Source organism: Diceros bicornis, chromosome 4 (assembly GCF_020826845.1).
Source record: "Diceros bicornis minor isolate mBicDic1 chromosome 4, mDicBic1.mat.cur, whole genome shotgun sequence".
Taxonomy (NCBI): Eukaryota; Metazoa; Chordata; class Mammalia; order Perissodactyla; family Rhinocerotidae; genus Diceros; species Diceros bicornis.
Genome location: NC_080743.1, coordinates 91,643,254 through 91,664,884, shown reverse-complemented (window position 1 = coordinate 91,664,884; position 21,631 = coordinate 91,643,254). Strand labels below are relative to the sequence as shown.

The following is a 21,631-nucleotide window of genomic DNA, read 5'->3' as shown; positions in this document are numbered from 1 at the left end:
TTGAAGAATTAGCCTTTTCAGTTTAAATCAGTTCTTCTAACCTGATGGGGTTCTGTGTAGTGAGCACAGATGGATAATGATATCTAGAAGCCAGCAGAATCTCTTTTGGGTCCTTGGTTTGGTTCTTGAAATGTTAGTCTGCCTTTTAGGGGTGTATTTTTTTTTTTTAATTTCTATTTATTGCATGATATCTTAAGCAAAAATTAAAACACATATTTGCAACATACGTAACTGACAAAGAATAAAGAGTTTCTAGAAAGACAACTCAGAAAAATAAACATTCAATATGTAAATTCACAGAAGAAATTCAAATAGGCAATAAACATTAGAAATATGTTCAATTTCTCTAGAAATTATAAAAGTGCAAACTAAAACAAGAGTGAGATACCATTTTATACCATCAAACTGGCAAAAATTAAAAATATTGTAATATCCACTGTTCACGAGGGTTTGGGGAAAGGAACAATCTCAAGCATACTTCACGAGAAAAACCAATTAGCAAAGCCCTTTTGGAAAGCAATTTAACAGTATCTTTCAAAGTTAAAATTTTTTTTTTTTAATTTTTTGTTTATTGCAGTAACCTTGGTTTATAACATTGTAAAAATTTCAGGTGTACATCATTGTACTTCTATTTCTGCATAGATTACATCATGTTCACCACCAAAATACTAATTACAACCCATCACCACACACATGTACCGAATTATCCCTTTCACCCTCCTCCCTCCCCCCTTCCCCTCTGGTAACCACCAATCCAATCTCTGTTGGGGTGTGTTTTTTAAGCTTGGGTCTCATCACAAGATCATGTGTTAAGCTTCTTTTCATTGTCAGGGTAGAGGAATAGCATTCATACAACTGTAAACTTAATCATAACCATTAACTAAGTTAACATCTCCATATTCAGCTCATTAATAATTAGTGTGTGTGATTGAAGCCATGTTTTAGTTTTACAAAAAACATCACTACTTATATTTTGGACTAATCTTATTATTATTATATCAATGCTTGACATTTGTGAAGTATTTGTTTAACAAAATAATATGTGCAGTATGATTCAAATTTTGTTAAATATATGTGAGATGTATGTGTAGGGATAGGAAAAGAAGGACTATAAGCAATGTAACAAAATTTTAATTATGTTTATCTCTGAGTAGTGAGAACTGTTAGGCTTTTAAAAAAATATTTTTATTTTTTTGAGCAGTGAATATGTAATCAGTAAAAAATGTGTGACCCTACTGTGTAGACATACACACACATATGTATACAAATTATGATTTTAAAACAGTATTTAAAAAAACAAACGAAACAATTTTCTGATAAATTCTTAATGAGCCATCTAAATCTTTGCAGAGCAAGAGGTATTTATTCCTCAATTGTAGAGGGAAAAACCTCTTAGATACAGTTGTCAGAAAATGGAAAGTTAGCCCTAAAAATTTATAATCTGCTTTTGGCATACAATGGCATTTGAGGTGATACTTAATGATTATGGAAGTCTCTTCCATAATGATTATGGAATATAGAAAATTGAGGGGAAAAGCTTATCAGAATCAAAGCGAGACTACAGGTTATCTTCTAGAACACTGGCAAGCAAGGTTTTTGTTAATTTGCTTTTTGCTTACTGACTTTTTTTCTCCCCGTGGGATTGTCTTCTGGCATATTTTTTTTCTTTCACAATGAAATTAACTTTATTTCAGTCCGTGAGAAGAATATAGCTTCTTACAACTTAGACTGCCTGCTTTGCCTGCTCTATGGAATTAACAATGTCAGTGAAAGCACAGTACTGTTTTTAGCTACTAAAATATCAATATCTGAGCATATTTGAGCAACATAGAGACAACTTTCCAAACTATCATCTGTTATATTTGTTTTGGGGTTCACAAATGGCACTCATATGCCTTAACCTGTTTCATTCTCAAATACTTGAGGTGGAAGATATTCCCATTTTTTAAGTAGGAGAACAATGGAGACTTATGCAACACCATGAGTTAGTCAGAGTTGGAGTTAGAATGAGTTTATTCCATTGTTGGCTACCTTGTTTGAGTACCTTTGATTGCCCAGTACTTTCTAGAGGCTGGAGGTTAGAGGGTTGAATAGGATGCAGTTTCCACACTTTTGTCCCCCTGAGCATCCCTGCTCCGTGGTTCTCAGTGCTCCTCTCTTTTGGGCTTAACTGAGTTTGGCAAACCATGCGATCTGGAGCATAATTAAAACCAACAGTGTCCTGGAAAGGGCAGCCACAGGGCACTCTGAATTCTGGTTTCCAGACACTCAACCTGAGTTGGGCTTCAGCCCCACCCAGCTGGGGCGCTCTTTGCTGCACCTCTCCTGAGACTATAGCCTCCTTCAAACAACATCTCTGTCTACGTGGCCTTCACTGCCTGACCAGAGGCCAAATGTCACAGGACATATGATTCCTCATCTTTAATCCTAATCTTTCTGCTTCTGAATGAACTCAGAGGCTAGATTTGAAATTAGGCGTTGGCAGTATTAGAAAATTAGGTAACCGTGCTGCGACCTGCAAGCAAGAGACTACTTCCCACCATTTTTGGGCATCTGTTACTAGGTGACCAGAGGTTAGTTGCACTGAAAATAGATGAGGTGCTCTCAGAGGCTTTTGAGTACTGAGGAAAGCTGCTAATCCTGTTTCCCTACAAACTCTTTAAGCAGCCTGTCTTGAATTTTCCCAACAAGTACCAGGAAGCTAATCATCAGAACCAGTATTACAGGTGAAAAAGGAAGCTCAGGGATGTAGTATGTCTGGCATAACTGGTAGTTAGATGCTTTCCCAATAATTCAGCAGTTGACATTTTAGTTGGAGAGGCCCTCTTTGGGACTTGAGGTTGTTTCCAGTAACTTCCTTTTCCAACTAAGTTAAGGTGAGTTTATAGCTCTTGATCATGCTAAACATTCTCTCTAGCACTCATTGCCATCATGTCTAAGTATCTTTGAGGGAGGAAATAAATCTGAGATATACTAAAGATCGTTTTTTCACTGCCACTGTTAGCCTAGCTCTATTTTCTGATAACTAGCTTGTGGATCTAAAGCGGAGCCAACTTAGTCCCACTGTGAAAATACCTGGTATATGAATTAATATATTATTTTATTTAACATGTTTCTGTTTAAAGGGGAGGGGAGAAGGGAAGAAAAAAATCATGTATGTACATATATATAAAATTATATATATATATAGTGAAAGAGAAATGAAACTAGAATTCATTCATTCATTCAGTAAATTTTAATTGAGTACCTCCTACATTCTGGATGTTAGTCTTGTCACTGTGGCTACAGTAATGAACAAGACAGACAAGGTCCCTTTCCTTAGGTGGAAAACAGATATAAAACTGGAAAATGACTTGGTGGAAAATTATTTGATGGGCTGGAGGGAAGAATTTAAGTGCTCAGAAAAGATCTCACTCAGATCTTACATTTGAGCTAAAATCTAGATCACCAAAGTTGCTATTCTTATGAAGATCTGGGAGAAGAATATTCCAGGCAGAGGGAACAGCAAGGGCAGTAGCCTTCAGTTAGAAATGAACTTGGTGTGTACAAAAAACAGAAAGAAGGCTAGTGTGCCTGAAGCTTGAGAACAATGAGAGAGGCTTGGTTCAAGACAAGACTGGAGGGGAAGGCAGAGGCCCCAGTTCATGAAAGGTCTTGTGGGCAATGGTAAAGAGTTTGGATTTTATTCTGAGCACAGTAGGAAACACTGAAGGGCTTTATACAGGAGAGCAACGTGATCTGAAAGAGTATCATCTGGCTGCTGTAAGGAGAGTAGATTGTGGGGAGCAAGAGCAGAAACAGGGAGACCAGTTAGGGGGTTACAGCAGTAGCTCACTGAGAGGGAAATGGTGTGGACCCAGGTGGTGATGACAACAACTCAGGCCCTGTTACGAGCAAGAGTTTCTCAGACTTCCTTGTACTCCTTTAATGCAGTCTTTAAGGCCAATCAGCTTTACATTTGAATTTAAATAAAGTAATATTTTAAACTAGCACATAATTCTATGAATTCTAGCCAACATTTTTTTTTTTCAGTTTATTACTGAAGTTTTAAACAATTAAGTACTGATTCTTAAAGCATCTGATTTCTTTTTGGCTTACTGCTGTGTACCCAGTCTGCCTGAATCTATAATTTGTATCATGGTGCTTGCCAAAGATTGCTTATAGTTTTTTATTAAAATATTTATTGTCTTTCTTATTACAAAATCTTTACTGCAGAAAATACAGCAAAATATAAAAAAACAAACCATGATTCCGCTATCCAGAGAGATATTTTATTCCTTTCAGTCTTTTTTCTGTGCATGCATATATTTATTTCTAAGTGGTTGCTATTTCTCAAAGAAGTAAATTTTGCAAACAGTGGTTTTCGGAAGAAGTTTAGTACTTAAGTGGTTTGCTTCATTTCCTTTTTCACAGCCTTCTTTAAGGTGTGAGATCAATTTATTTTGTTCACTTGAGCTGCTGCTGTCATTAGTTGAAAAGCCATCCTCCCATTAGGTGTTTATTATGTAACTGATGTGCTTTGATTGCATTGTCTATATCCTAAGCCAGCTTTGTAATACTATCCTAGGGGCTGGCCCTGTGGCGCAAGCGGTTGAGTGCGCGCATTCCGCTGTGCGGGGGCCAGGGGATGGCCAATTTGGATCCCGGGAGCGCACCAACACACTGCTTGGCAAGCCATGCTGTGGCGGCCTTCCATATAAAGTGGAGGAAGATGGGCACCCATGTTAGCCCAGGGCCAGTCTTCCTCAGCAAAAAAAGAGGAGGATTGGCAGATGTTAGCACAGGGCTGATCTCATCACACACACACAAAAATAATAATATCTTACAAATGCCCATCAAGCTGAAGTCACAGATTAGTCCCAGAGTTAAAATTTTTTCCTTTTCTGGCATTTGTTTTTCTTTTTCTCAGAGCTGTAACTTGGTTAGCTTTTCAAGGATCTACCATTCTAATCTGCAGGTAATATAAATAAAATATGTTAGCCTGTTCATTAATTCTTATGTTGCTTCCTCTAGGATTTATGGTGACTTAATTCAGCTTATAGTGAAGAGGTTAGAAATCTCTCCCTAAAAATTTTTGGAACTAACCTAGATCTTACCTATAAAAGTGCATTCAGGAAAACAGAAATTCTTTTTTCAATGTGTTTGTCCCGAATGCAGGCTAAAATATAGTGATGATTCTTGGTGATTATTTTGCAGACCTCAAAGGAAGATCTTCTGCAGGCTGATTTTGAAGGTGCTTTAAAGTTCTTCAGAGTTCAGCTTCCGAAGAGATACAGGGCAGAGGAAAATGCAAGAAGATTAATGGAGCAGGCTTGCAATATTAAGGTAAGATACATGAATTTATGTATAATAAAGGTGGAACTTGAATGCAGAATAACATGGCAAATTACGTAAAACCCTTTCTCTATGTGTTGCTGGATTTTGACGATGTTTAAGGTAACATTATGTATGAACTCGTCTCTCTCAGACTTTTTTGTCAGGCTGGTATGTATGTAGTAGCTGTACCTTCTAGTAGGATTTAGAGTGAAAGTTGGCAGGTTCAGATTGTAGCAAATAGGAAGACAAATATTTATTTTATAGGTGGAGCTCTAGAATGGGCTGCTGTGATAGTGGTTTCCATGGCAGCAGACTTAGTCTTTAGCTTTGCCTTCTGTCTTAAGATTATTTAGGACAAAGCAAGAAAAGCCTGCTTAGGCAGTGCTTTCCTTTCTCTAAGGCACTTGCAAAGCTTTGAGTCTTGATCTGCCCATTCCCATCCCACACATACCAAATGTCTGGATATATTGCTCCTTGTCATATGTCTGATAAAGCTAAACAAGTTTTATTAAAATAACTTGAAATAGAAATTTCTATCCAGAAAGTTGTGCTATCAATATGAGAGAGCACATTTTTAAAAAATTTGGAACCAATTTACTGCTGTTAATTCTTGTACGTCTGGAATACGTTAGGGAATCTTCTTACCTACCCATGACATAAATATAAATTTCTTTTCTGAACAAAGAGCCCAAGTCTTATGGACCTTACATTCTTGCAGAAGGAAACAGACAATAAACAATTAACATAATAAATAAAGAATATATTTAATATGTTAGAAGGTGATAAATAGCTTTGAAAAAAGGAAAAGTAGGACAGAATGAGCAAGATTGGATTGGTGAGGAGAGGAAAAATTACAGTTGTTATTAGATAGTCAGAGTAGACCTCATTGAGAAGGTGAAGGAGATGGGTTAGTCATGGAAGTGTCTAGGAGAAGAGCGATCCAGCAGAGGCAACAGCTAGTTCAAAGTCCCTGAGACTGGCTCATGCCTGGTGCGTTTGAGGAACAGCAAAAAGGCCAAGGTAGCTGGAGTGAAGTGAATGAAAATGAGAGTACTAGGGGAGAAAGTTAGAGAGCTCACAAGGAGCCAGAAAATGTAGACCATTATAAGGATTTAGGCTTTACTTTGAGTGAAGTGGGTAGCCCTTGCAGGGTTTTGACTGGGAGAGCGAGATGCTCTGAGGTTTTAGAGGGTCACAATGCCTGCTGTGTTGAGGACAGACTGTGGCGAAAGTAGAAGTAGGGAGAGCAGACGGGGTTTTTCAGTGATCTTGTTGAGAAATGATGATGGATTGAACCAGGGCGATAACAGAGGGGATAGAGATGGAGTGGAGATGGAGGTGGTTGCAACCTGGGTATGTTTTGAAAGAGAACCAACAGTATTTCATGATATATTAAAGATGGGTGTGAGAGGAAAAGAGGAGTCAAGATGATTCCACAGATTTTGGACTAAGCAATTAGAAGATAGAGTTGCCGTTGACTTATTAAGCTCATCACTTAAAATGTACTTTGACATAGACTTCATTTAAGACCATACCCACTGTAACACTTCTTTGGTGTAACACTTTTGTTTTGAATTTTAACTTATGTTAAAGTAAATTCTGAATGTTAAAAAGTACAATTCAACATTGAAAGTAAATAACTGAGCAGAAAAAAATTATATTGTCTTTCAAGTGAATTCTATATTTAAAGAGATCATTTTCCAAAGATATTAAGAAAGATAGATCTCTGAAGTCTTCATCTTGAAATGCAAACTTTTAAAGCCTTCAGGACTGGTTATTTCATTTGGCTGGGCCAGATGACTAAGCATAAGCTGCATTTGTCTATAGACCTTGAAAGTACATTCCAGTGGTCATGGTGGCTTTGACTGAATTTTGTGGGTGGTAAGTTTGAAAGGTAGGCTTCAGCCAGCTGATTGTTCCAGAGCTGTCAGAGAAAAGTACTGTAAACTGGGGCAGTGCTTTAGGAATCTGTTAAAATAAAACATTCATTTCTAAGAATAAAAGAGTAGAGAGTTAAGAGGTTCAGGTAAAGTGGAAAGTTAAATGTTTTCAAGGGAAATCTAGTAGCATTGGAAAATCATTGAGAATGAAAAACCCAGGAAAATGATCCAAAAATGTGAAACTTACAAGGGAAGATTTTTTTCCCCAGTATAGTTTATGAAGTTCCTCAGAGGATGGAGATGACTAACAATTGTCAAGCTGGAAACATGGGATCTGAGAGAGAGAGAAACAGAAAGTGTTAGAATACAGGTTCAAAATATGATCTGAATGGACTCTTCCTGGAATGAAGATGCCATGTGCAACCAGAATGATTTATTTGGACATGAACAGATAGATATGAATATGTTTTTTAAAAAGTAATAATAGAGTTGTTATTTTGTTTTTGTTTTTGTTTTTAATTTGTAGGGGTTTTTTGGTTCTTTTTTTGCATTATCTAAGGAGAGTACCTTTTTCTTAGATATTTAAGCAGTACCCACAGGACCCATTTTTTTTCATTAAGATATAAATGACATAATATTATGTTAGTTTCAGGTGTACAACATAATGATTCGAGATTTGTATATATTGCAAAATGATCACCATACTAAGTCCAGTTAACATGCGTCACCATATATAGTTACAAATTTTTTTTTTCTTGCGGTGAGAACTTTCAAGATCCACTCTCCTAGCTACATTCAAATATGTAATATAGTATTATTAACTATAGTCACCGTGCTGTATATTACATCTCCATGACTTATTCATTTTATAACTGGAAATTTGTACCTTTTGAACCCCTGCACCCATTTCACTTACCTCCCACCACCCCCCACCTCAGGCAATCACCAATCTGTTCTCTATATCCATGAGCTCAGTATTTTTGTTTACTGGTTTGTTTGTTTTTAATATTCCACATATAAGTGGGGTCATACGGTATTTATCTTTTTCTGTCTGACTTATTTCACTTAGCCTAACACCCTCAAGGTCCATCCATGTTGTCGCAAATGGCAAGATTTCATTTCGTTTCATACATGGATAATATTCCATTGTGTATATGTACCACATGTTTTTTTATCCATCGATGGCATTTAGGTTGTTTCCATGTCTTGGCTATTGAAAATAATGCTGCAGTGAACATGGGACTGCGTATATCTTTTCGAGTTAGTGTTTTTGTTTTCTTGGATAAATACCCAGAAGTGGAATTGCTGGATCATATGGTAGTTTTATTTTTAATTTTTTAAGGAACCTCCATACTGTTTTCCATAGTGGCTGCACCAATTTACATTCCCACCAATAGTGCAGAAAGGTTCCCATTTCTCTACATCCTTGCCAACGCTTGTTATTTCTTGTGTTTTTGATAATAGCCACTCTAACAGGTGTGAGGTGATATCTGATTGTGGTTTTGATTTACATTTCCCTGATGGTTAGTGATGTTGAGCACCATGTACCTGTTGGCCATTTGTATCTCTTCTTCGGAAAAATGTTTGTTCAGATCCTCTGCCCATTTTGTAATCAAGTTGTTTTTTTGTTATTGAGTTATATGAGTTCTTTATATATTTTGAATATTAACCCCTTATCAGATATATGATTTGCCAATATCTTCTCCCATTCAGTAGGTTGCCTTTTCATTTTGTTGATGGTTTGCTTTGCTGTACAGAAGATTTTTAGTTTGATGTAGTCCCGCTTGTTTATTTTTGCTTTTGTTGCCTTTGCTTTTGGTGTTAAATCCAAAAAGTCATCACCAAGACTGATGTTAGCGAGGTTACTGCCTATGTTTTCTTCTAGGAGTTTTATGGTTTCAAGTCTTATGTTCAAGTCTTTAATCCATTTTGAGTTAATTTTTGTATATGGTGTACGATAGTGGTCCACTTTCATTCTTTTGCGTGTTGCTATCCAGTTTTCCCAACACCATTTATTGAAGACACTATTTTTCCCCTTTATATATTCTTGGCTCCTTTGTCACAAATTAATTGACCGTATATGCATGGGTTTATTTCTGGGCTCTCTGTTCTGTTCCACTGATCTATGTGTCTGTTTTTATGCCGCTACTATACTGTTTTGGTTATTGTGGGTTTGTAATATAGTTTGAAATGAGGGAGCGTGATGCCTCCAGCTTTGTTTTTTTTTTTTTTTTCAGGATTGTTCAGCTATTCAGGGTCTTTTGTGGTTCCGTACAAATTTTAGGATTGTTCGCTCTATTTCTGTGAAAAATGCCATTGGAATTTTGATAGGGATTGCATTGAATCTGTAGATGGCTTTGGGTAGTAGACATTTTAACAATATTAATTCTTCCACTCTGTGAGCATGGAATATCTTTCCATTTATTTGTGTCTTCTTCAATTTTTTTCATTAATGTGTTATTATTTTTGGTATACAAATCTTTCACCTCTTTGGTTAAATTTATTCCAAGATATTTTATTCCTTTTGATGCAATTGTAAATGGGATTATTTTGTTAATTTCTCTTTCTGATAGTTTGTTATTAGTGTACAGAAACACAACAGATTTTTGTGTATTGCTTTCGTATCACAGGACACCGTTTTAATTTATAACATGATTGAGGCAGATGTGAGGTGAAATTGAGAGAAGGAAGACATAAGGGGTACAGTATTCGGGGGTTGTGCTGGGACTGGAACATAGGTCTCCAAACTAAAGGTTTAAAGTTGTTTTTAAACCAAGACCTACATTTTAAAATAACTTTTATATCAAGACCTTGACCATACATACACATATACACATATATATATCTGAAGACATACTTACCCTTGCAATGTATGATGCACTCTAATGTTTTCTCTTCTTCTGTATTGTATTCTAATTCATTTTAAACCTCTCCTCTCCCTGCAATAAAATTCCTCAAACTGAAAAGCTAGTCACAACCCACTAAATAGGTTTCACAATGCTTGCAGTTTTGAAAAAACTCTAAGACCTATGCCGCTGTTCACCGCACCTCCCCCTTCCCCATCCTGATATACTGCAAGCTGTGAGAGGTTGTGGAGGATGAGGTGTTACACTGAATAATGGAAGTGGGAATGTGGTGAGGATGTGAGTCAGCATGCCATCATTACAGCAGTATATGCTGCAGCTGGACATTGTAGGAAATCATGGACTCAGGAAGCAAGGCTCTGTGTTAGACAAAGCATTCACAGACAAGGGTGACTGCAGGCATGGAATAGGCAAAAAGTTGAACTCACAATTTCTTATCTACAGCTTGTTTAAAGATAGAATTTCTGTCAAAAGTAATAAAACATGTTTTTTGCATTTTAATTATTTTCAAAGTTAGTATTTGTCTATGGTTGTGTCTTCTTTGAATGGACATTTTCTCATTTAATTAGCCAACAAAATGAATCACTTTCCTCTAACTTTACAAAACTAGGTGATCAGTGATTTCAGTGAACTGACTGGTTCTAAAATAGATGTAACAGTTGCAGGTAAAAAATAACTTAGCTCCGTATGTGACTTATTTCTGTGAGTGTACCAACAGGATGTATTAATAAACCACATCAAATTGGATAAATAACTTATTCTTCTAAAGCCTGTGTAATATTAAATATCAAGAATATCTTTTGATGTTGATTTTTTCGAATTTAACTAACGTGATTTTAAATTATTCTGATATCCTCTTTGCTCTTATGGTTTCAGTCAGGGTAAAATTAGAAAATATGTTGGCCCATCAGACTTTACTTTGAAAAGTAATTTGGTTACTTACTATATGAATATCCTGCACTTTCCCAGGGAGTTAGCTTTTGCTGAATATCATTATTCAATCTTTTCACCTTAGAGTTAAAAATTCTGCTATTCCAGAGCTTCTTAAACTTGGATCTTGGCTTCATGCATTCTGAATCAATAGAAGTTTGAATTTTTTTTATATAAGCATATGAGCATTTTGTTATTCCTGGTGAGACAATATAGAGCTTTTACTGAATTCTTAAAGGGAACTCGGTGACTCAGAAAAATTTAGTCTCTGTACTGTGGGACAATCTTAAACTTGTTAAACAAATTGATATTTCTATAGAACATAAGAATTTATGAATGTGATACCTATATATATTCCAGTACATATACACATAACCTTTATAATTATTCTTGATCTGATTGCCTGTTTTTCTACATAATTTTATTCAATACCATTTATGTTATATTAGATTGAATTGATGAAATTATCATTCTTATTGGTCAAAAACTGTCAGATTTTAGACATTGTATATGATTTAATTCAATATTTCATGCCACATGTGGTTCAAATAGGTGCTATGTAGGTAGATGATGAAATATTAAAATTTTGAGTCTTTAAACATAATAGAATTCATTTGAGTGGCATTGCTCTGATAAAAATAAAAAGATGAACTAGAAGAGTAAAACATCTGTAGTCTTAGTTAGAGTACTATATATACCTTAGTTCTATGGACCTGTAAACCTTTCCTGAGAATTAGTCTCCAAAGACTGGGAAGCAAGTCTTTTTTTTTTTTAAGTTGATTTTTATTTGGAATAATGTTGCAAATGCCACGTCTATGATGGACCTCGTTAGTAGTGAAGTTCATCTCATCACTCAAAATATTCTGTCGGTAGATCTTCGTAAATGAATTTTTTAAAATATAAATCAGCCTATTTCATTTGTATTTTACTAGTAAAATAATTTGAGCAAAATTAAAACTGCAAAACCTAGCATTAAACTAAAACAAGGGAATTAGGAAAGATAGGTCATTTAATAAGTGCCTATTATGTGCCAGAAACTATGCAAGAGGACTTGTCAGAGGAAGTAAGAGTTAAGATGAGACCTGAAGGATTAACAGGAGTTAAGGAGTGTATGGAGGCAGCAGGAAGGATGGTCCTTGCAGAGAATATGCAGAGGCCCAGAGGTAAGAAAATATGAAGTTGTCCAAGACCTAAACGTGGTGCATGGCTGGAGAATAGGGAATGAGGGGAGTAAATAGAAGATTAGAGAGGTAAACAAGAGCCAGACAGCTGGTGCAGAGCCATGTAAGCCATGGTAAGCAATTTGGATTTTTATCTTGGGGAGCAAGCATTGAGGGGTTTTAAATAGGAGACAGAAATGATCAGATTTATGTTTTAGAAAGGTCATTCTGGCTGCCATATGGAGAATGGATTGAAAGGAGTAACCGTAGATATTGGTGACAGACTAATTCAGGGATGGTTACAGTAATCCAGGTGAGAAGTGACCAGTGTATGTGTTATGGGCTGGAGAGATGTGGACAGATTCCAGAGAGATTCAAGAGATAGAATCAACAGATCTTATTGATTAAATTTGAGCATTAGGGCAGGGAAAGAGAGCCAGTGATGACACTCAGGATTCTTACTTAGGCAACTTGGTAGTAATCGCACTGCAAAAGGGAACAAACAAAAGAGAACAAATTACAAGGATAGAAGATAATGAGGTAAGTGTTGGACATGATAAGTTTGTGGTGTATATCCACAAACTCATATCCAAGTACATAAACATATCAGATGGGCAGTGGATAGTGAAGTGAGATCCAAGCTAAAAGTGGGCATTTGAATGTCATCAGTATTGAAACTATGGAACTGGGTGATTCTCACAGAGGAGCAGAGACAAGGGTTGAGGGTAGATTCATTAACACATAAAAGAAGGGCTGAGTAGTAGAAGCTGGTGAGACAGAGAAGGCAGGAAGAAACCCAGAAGAATGTGAAGTGTGAACGCTAAGGGAAAAAGTATTCATTTTTAAGAAGGAAGAAGTTAACAAATGTCAGTGATGCTTAGAGGTCATGTAATGTACTGAGGAGTGGAAAGTGGACATTGTGTGATAGTTAACAATAAAGAGGTCCTTAATGGCCTTAGTGAGAATAGTTTCAGTGGAGTGACGAAGTATAAAAGCCAATGATTCAAGGAATAAATGGGAGGTGAGTAAATGGGGAAAGGAAGATGAAACAACTCTCCTAAGAAGGTTAGTATGGGGGGAAAATGGAGGATGGAAGAGACAGCCAGCAAGCCAGAGAGTAAGTACAAGAGAGAGATAAGTAGACTTGAGGTTGAGGTGGATTTTTGGAGGATGGGAAAGAAGAGTCTTTAAATGCTAAGAAATCTTAATGAGTGAATTTCTTCATTGAGCACCTACTCTATGCCAGGCATTGTGCTAGACCCAGGGAATACAAGGTTGAACATAAGCAGATGTGCTCCCTGAATTCATGGAGTTTATACTGTTGTGCGGAAAATGTGTATTAGATAATCATCTTAGTAAATGTGTAGTTACAAAGTGAGATAAATACTCACTTTGCATTTATGTGAACCTGACTTTGACTTAGTGATTTAGGAAAAGCTTTCTTGAATTAAGATTATAAGGCATTCCAGACTGAAGGAACAACATGTGCAAATACTGTGAGGTGGGAGCGAGTAAGGTAGGTTTAAGAAACTAGGAGAAGGCCAACATCACTATAGCTCAGAGAATGATGAGGGTTGATATCCAGGGACCAGACCACTCCATCTTCAAATAAGAAAGAAAGGCCCACAGAAAGAGAAAAGTTGAAGATTCAGTAGAGATGGGGAATATGTCAACAAAGGCAGGCATCCAAGGAGGTAAGGGATTAGCCTCAAAAGAATGGACCTTTCTTCCATTACAGCAGGAGAGAATGAGCAAGGAATAGATGGAGATAAAGAGAATGTGCGGTTTGGTGAGGAGGAAATTGAGAATATTCCACTTGAAGGTTTTTGTTATTTCAATTAGGCAGATTCTAGAATGAAGGGAATATAGTAGAGTGAGAGGTTTAAAGAACATAGAAAAGCTTTTAGATGGACATTGTAGAGAAAGGAAGAACCAACTGGGAAAACACAAGAGAATCATCAGACTGTATTGTTGGAGGTTATGAATTCATAGTGGCAAAAATCTGCAATGTTTTGTACGTTTCTCTAGAAACACTCAACAGCTCAAATATATACATGAAGAAAGCAGACAGTTATTTGGACCCAGAGTTGAGGTCTGCCAGCATAAGGCAAGGGAAGGAGAGTGGGACCAGGGCAGTGGTACACTAACATACTAGATCTTGGGGAAACGAGAGGGATGAGAAAAAGGAGAATTTCTGATTTGTAGCTTTTGCCAATTTCCATGGTGTAAATACTGCCCCCGTGGCCAATTTCAAGGTACCAGTGACTTAAGAACTGGCTCACACAGTTTGTAATATTAAGTCACTTCTCCTAAACTGACCCTAGTTGCTGACCCTAGCACACCACAGGGTCAGGGAGATGAGGCTAGTAGCCAGAGAGTGGATGACAGGATGGATAATGGAATCCAACTAGTAGAAAAGAAAGTAAAGACAATTGGGGACTGAGAGACCGCAAGAAAATGGGGTGAGGGAGAGCTGCAAAGAATTGTTGAACTCCACAAACAGGGAGAATGGTGGAGGAAGACATTAAATTAAATAACTTGCTAGTTGTTACCCAAGAAAAAAGCTTCTTTTCTCCAAGAACGCTTATATTTTAAAGACCTTTTAGTAACATTGGAAAATAATACTGGCCAGTGCTTAAAATTTTCAGTTGTTCACTCAGGTTAATTAGTGGCAGCAAAACCACGCCAATTGCTATTTTGCAATCCATGGCCAGCTTCTATGACTTGCTTCTCTCTGTCCTAATAACACCGCTACCATCACTAGCATTTTACTCTAATCATAGAGATTTGAAATGCATTGTAGGAGGAATAAACAAAGATGGCAGAGGCAATAAGAACAAGGGAAATTAGGAGGGCTCCTAGTGGCTAACAACAAAGTCCTGCCCTGATATCTTCCTCTTACACACCAAAATTGTCTTCTTACCCCATGCTGGAGAGGTGGCCACCAATGACAAGATGTTACCATGGTAACTTCTTGCCTCAGAAAATTCTAAGCTCCACTCCAGCTCAGTTACCTATATACTATTATGGACAATTATCCACTCTCCTTGAGTGGATTAATACAATTTGATCTTGCCACTCACAAATCATGTTTTTAATGGGATACAGTAAATTTGTTCATCTAGAAATTTAATATTTTTTCCTCTGAGACCTCCATATTTTTAACCATGGATTTGAATTTAACTGTTTGAAAATAACTTTCACTCCAGAGAAAAACTATAAAGAACATTTGTATTAAAAGCAATTTACCTCTAATTTCTTCATGCTGTTTGCTATTTATTTCTGCCTATTTTTGCTGTGTGTAAACAAGAATGTAATCTCCCAAATAGAGGCTCTCTTTGAATTAGCGATGAGGCCACACAGAAGCTTTTGTCAACCCCCTGGATCTAAAATGTGTGCCCTCATGTGCACCATGGAAAGGGTTCATTTTTAATGGAACTACATCGTGTGTTCCTTTCCTGTAAAGACCTCTACATTGACAACCACAATGGGAATATTTGGTTTAAAGTGTTATAATCTTCTGCTGGGGAAATGTTTATGTTATAGGATAGAGAGATGTGATAATTAACAAATTGATAATGAGGTAATTTCTGTATCAAAACATTTGCCTCTTTTTTCCTTTGAGGCTTCTCTTAATTTTTATAATCCTCAGTGCTCCTCAGATTTGGGGCACTGTTTGGTTTTTCCCAAAAACAGGGATTAATACAATTTGATCTTGCCTCTCTCAAATCATGTATTTTGGAAATGAGCAGGAGCATGCTCTGAAACAGTTGATAACAGGTAGAGAAAATAGGCCATAGCTCCAGACGCCCAGGCATCAGGCACTCACCACATTTGGAAAACTCAGCTTTTCTGGCTGTTCCTAATCAGAATGCTTTTGTCTCCTTTATTTATTTCTGCCGTTTTGTTTTACCATTATACCTACTTCTGCCAGTCACTTTCTTTCAGTTTAGTAAGGAAAAAGCCATACAGACATTTTAAAATTAACTTGATGGGTGAACCTGGGTATTGTATCATGAACTAATCTATATATATCATTAACTTCTCCTACCCTAAAGGAAAATAAGATAAACAGACATAAAAATTGATTTCTGTGTGGACATCTCTTTTTTTTAGAAAAAGAAATAATAATCATAGGAATAAAGCATTATGCCCTTATATGCATTCCTATTTTGGTACAGTGTCCTCAGACAGAGCTTTCCACATAGAATTAACAACAAAAAAGAACCCTTCGTAACTATTTCAACTAGTAGTTTCTCTCCCTTCAAACCTTAAGTATTCTATTTTCCCCTGCAACAAATTTACTTTCAGCTGTCTTCCAAAGACTCAGTAAGAATAATGGTTGTGCTCTTAAATGGAAGTTTTCATATTTCATATCCCTTTCTGCAATGTTTTGCCAATTACCTTTTATCCAGTTGTTATGATTTATGTTTATCTGTGTTGGAGAATAAAGTTAGAACTCATCTTCACTCTTTGGAAACAGTGGTGATAAATAATCTTCCCACAGCTATTTACAATGAGATCCACATTTCTTTGATTTTTTTTTTACTATTTGAGTTCATATTAAGATTATATTTAAAGTGTGCTTCACAGTTTGTGTTTAGGGATCTGATTTAGACAAGAAAACAGATATGGTGTTCCTCTGTGCCCTTGTTGCTGCTCACTGGAAATAATTTTGGTTTTTTAGGTAGCAATAAAAATAAATTTAAATGTCTTAGGTGTTTAAAATAGGTTAGGTTAGGAAGGCTGGGCCATTGGATCCTGGGGGTTTAGAGTTCAAAACACTTCAACCACAGCTGTTTCAAATGCCAATGCCTCTATTCTGAGGAGTATAAAATATAATTACATTATATTTACTTAGTCATTCATATTCTTGTTTTGCCAACTCATGGACCCTTTTAGTATTTAGCTAGTATATAGCTGAGTCTAAATAATACTCTAGAGAACTTATGTATTTTACTGTTCTCTCTTACCCCCTCCGCCCCTGCAAAAAAATCTTTCCTTTTGAAACGGTGGAAACAACGTGTAAATGAGAATAGCAACCCAAAAAAGATAGTGAAAATTTTTACGTGTTATTCACATATCTCCAACTGCAGTTTGTCAAGCTTTCTGAAGCTCCACTTAAAGGCAAACAACCGCCAAAGGGGACAGTTATATTCCTTGCTGTCGTTAATAGTTGTGATTAAATGGGCAGTCTTTTCTCATTGTCAAGCCCTCTGGTTTGAGGACTTTTTATTGCTGCCTCCTGTGGGAGGGAGCTATTTCTTTCATCTGGAATGTCTGGTCTTATACCTTTTCCCTGCCTGTACCACTTCCTACCCAAATCGCTATAATATGTAGTTCATGTGATCTCTTTCAAATACTCGTTATTTATTATTATTATTATTATTATCATTATTATGTGAGGGAATCTTGGAGTACAGACCACATGAGGAGTTTCTTGTATGTGGTTTAGGTTAGGGGAAGCCTCACTCAATTTGGCACAGGTTGTACACAAGTATCCGTGTGTTCTATGCAGTGTTTCGTTCATTCTCTTTTCCAGGCACTGCATTACCCTCTATTACCCCTTACCCTTAGGATCACTGTACTTCCTACTAACTCTTACTGTATATTGAAGTTTCTCACTAAGTTGGTTCCTAAATAGGCAGTACTTATTTTACTGGTTCTCATGTCTGCCTACAGTTTCATGTCTGTATCAGTTTGCTAGGGCTGCCATAAGAAAATACCACGAACTATGTGGCTTAAACAGCAGAAATTTATTTTCTCACAGTGCTGGAGACTAGAAGTCCAAGATCAAGGTGTCGGCAGGTTTGCTTTCTTCTGAGGCCTCTCTCCTTGCCTTCTCACTGTGTCCTCACATGGTCATCCCTCTGTCTGTATTGATTGTGTCCTAATCTCCTCTTCTTGTAAGGACACCAGTACTGGGAATTAGGGCTCCAGCATAGGAATTTGGGGGGCATACAATTTAGGCTATAACAATGCCTTTCTCATAGTCAACAGGATGCCAATTTCTCTGAAAACATTCTCTTCTGAACATGAATCTTACTTGGCAACGCTGAACTATATCTCCAAAATCTGATAACACATGACAGTTCCCTATTTTTCAGCATACTCGAGTTCTCCCATTTTCTCCTAAACTTTCAGATTATCTAAAAAATCCTAGTTTTCTTCACAACTCCACCCTCCACTTCCATCGGCCCACTAGACTGCCAATGAATTTCCTCTGGCATGCATATTAGCTTGTTAAAAGTTCTAATTTACCTTATGTACCCTGTTCTGGTACGGTCTTATTGCATTAACTTTCTTACATTCCTGCCTTTATATTGTATCATATCTTATACAAACCACAACCTCCCCGATTCCCCTTCTTTCCTAAAAGAGAGGCAGTGAATTGTGTAAGTAAATAAGTTATGTCTTAGCAGAATGTCCAGTGAGAGAAGAAAGTCTGTATTATAATAAAATAAGTATTTTAAGCAACAACGTAGTTTGAATACTATATAGGACATAGGGACTTAGTTTCTTTTCCAAAATCATTTACATAAGACTTTTTTTTTTTTTTCTGTGAGGAAGACCAGCCCTGAGCTAAGATCTGATGCCAGTGCTCCTCTTTTTTGCCAAGGAAGATCGGCCCTGGGCTAACATCTGTGCCCATCTTCCTCTGCTTTATATGAGACACCACCACAGCATGCCTTGACAAGCGGTGTGTCAGTGCGCGCCCAGGATCTGAACCAGAGAACCCTCAGGCCACTGAAGCAGAGCGCACGCACTTAACCGCTTGTGCCACTGGGCTGGCCCCCATTTACATAAAACATTTTATCCTAAAATATTTCACCAAATTTTAGGATGGCCATTGTTTAACAAGCCAGAATGCAGCCATTGCCCCTGTGAGGGAAAAATTCTGAAGAAAATTGTCTGACATAGTAGGATCTTCTTAGAAACTTTAGAATTCATAGTTTCAGGCCCCCGACATTGTTATAACCTGAGGTGTTATAGCCACCTCAGACTACCTGGTCTCTCTGACTTTAGTTTTTATCTTCTCTAGTTTCCTCTACTTACTACCACGAGAGTTGTCTGCCTGGAAAACCAACCACATCTTATCTCTCCTCGCCTCAGAGAACACTACTGGCTCCCTGTTACCTGCAGGATAAACCCCACCCCCCTCAGCTTGGTACACATCCCCTTCTTTCATACTAATGTGCCGTGCTCTTCCTGGCCTCATCACATCTTGTCCCTTCTGCCTGGAATACTTTCTCTCTGTGGAGTGCCTAGAAAAAGCAGAGGCTGTGGAGGCAGACAAGTCGAGGTTTGCATTCTGACTCCAGTTCTTAATGACTGAATGATCCGGAGAAAGTTACTTAATCTCCTGGAGTATGAGTTTTCTCATCACGAAATGAGGCTAATACCCACTACACAAGGATGTTGTAAGAATTAAAAAAGCGGGGCATGTGTGTGAAGTACTGGCTAAGTTATTCATCAATTCTTGTTGCAGTTATGGGGTCAGGCAAATCTCTATTCACCTTTTAGACCCAGATCAGACGCTACCTCCTCTGGGAACCTAGGCTGTTATTTATTCTCATTCTGGCAATTCCTCCACTAGAGCACCACAGTTGGAGTTAAGAATGTGGTTTTCTGAAGCCGTGTTGTTGGAGTTCCAATCTTAGCTTCTCTATTTATTACCTGTGTGATCTCTGGCAAGTTACTTATACTCCCTATACCTCAGTTGTCTTTCCTGCAAAATGAGGAAAATATTATCTATGTAATAGGATTACTGTGAGGATTAAGGTAATATATATATATAAGAAACTTAGCACAATGTGATGCATAGTTAGTATACCAAAAATGTTAACCGTTATTCCTGTATTCATTTTGAGTCATTTTCTCTCATTGTGAGTCCTCGAGGGTTTGACTCTACCTTGCTCCTCTCTAGATGCCTTGTGCCTGATCCAATGCCTACCATAGTAACAGGATCAAAGAAGTCACTCATTAAATATTTATTCAGTTAAAAAAATCCTGTTCATTTAAGATGAAGAATACTGGGCTTTAAATCCTGTCTGGAAATAAACAGAAAAATCCTCATGTGTTACACTGAATAGTATTCCAGGTTTCTTCCTACAGAAAAGTAAAATAGCTGAGTTTCTTGGTCTGAATTCTGTTTTTAAGAAGGGTGCCTATCATACTGTATAGATTACAGGGATTATGAAATATAAATTTTCCACCTTTATGGACCTTTAAGACTTAGATAGAAGGTCAGCTTTCTTTCTTGATGCTATGGGTACCCAGAAACCCTCTCTTATCTTTAACTATTAGATTTTTCAGATCATTATTCAATGATTTTAGAATACTAAAAGGTTTTTTAAGTTTCATTTGAAAAACTTCTTACTTGTCTATGCTAAAAATAACTGTGTTGGAAGAACTGAGGCTAAGACGTATATGCCACAGCCTTTTTAAACAGGGTAGAATGTTAAATTAATAGAGTTTATAATCAAGAGAATGATAGATCCCAAATGGTGGACTAGTCTGTTCCTTCTTTATGTATAAAGTTATCATCATGTTTTGTATTTTCTATTAAATTCTCTGTATGTATTTCATAATTATCAGTTATATTTTATTCTTCATAAACCAAATTCAAGGAATGTCAGTAGTGTATCTGCATATTTATGCTTGCACATTGTATCAGTTATCTATTGCTGCGTAACAAACCATCCCCAAACTTACTGGTTTACAACAACAATATTTTTCATGATTCTGTGAGTTGGCTGGGTGGTTCTTCTGCTGTTGTCTCTGGATTTATTCATGGGTTAGCATTCAGTTGGTGGGACAGCTCAGAGTAGGATTTTTCCTCTCTTTCCATATGTTTTTTCACCTTTGGCTTCTTTGCAGCAGTGTGGTTTTAGGTTTCAAAGAAGGCAAGACCCAATGCGCGAGCACTTATCAAGCCTCTGCTTGTGTCACATTTGTCAGTGTCACCTTGACCAAAACCAATCACATGGAGAGTCAATGTTAGAGGGTGCCACACAAAGGAAATGGATACCAGGAGACATGACTGATTGGGAGCCATTCCTGTAACAGTCTACTACACACATGCATAGCATATTTATGTTTTATTACATACAAAAAACTTGGTTCTGAGGAGAGGGCTGAGATTTGATGTGAAAGGAGACTTCCGTGCCATTTAGTAATATTTACTTTCATTTATTAATACTTTTATCCTTTTATACAGTTTCTTTTACCATAAACTGATACTGCTTTTTCAATAAAAAAAATTTTTTTTTCACAATACGAGTGAGTAAACCTGGCATCGGTTTTGAATGACACCACAATTCTGGCCGAAGTACCATGGAGAAGGGCAATGCGACCACCAGGTGGGGATAATATGAGGAGGAACAGGCTTGGGCACCTGGAGAGCTCGGTTTTGGCATGCTGGGTTGGAGCTGTCCGTCATGAGTAGACTGCTGCACTTTTTCGGGAAACTGCTACATTA

The 21,631-nt window shown here is 37.1% G+C and overlaps 1 protein-coding gene across 5 annotated transcripts in view; it reads left to right on the top strand.

Moving 5' to 3' along the window:
• RABGAP1L (RAB GTPase activating protein 1 like) overlaps nucleotides 1–21,631 on the top strand; it is a 689,292-nt gene that overhangs the window by 547,509 nt on the left and 120,152 nt on the right. For all 5 annotated transcript variants that reach the window (XM_058540018.1, XM_058540017.1, XM_058540020.1 and 2 more), the window contains one exon: nucleotides 5,197–5,325. In XM_058540018.1, the coding sequence (XP_058396001.1) occupies nucleotides 5,197–5,325 (129 nt within the window). The remainder of the gene's footprint in view (nucleotides 1–5,196; nucleotides 5,326–21,631) is intronic.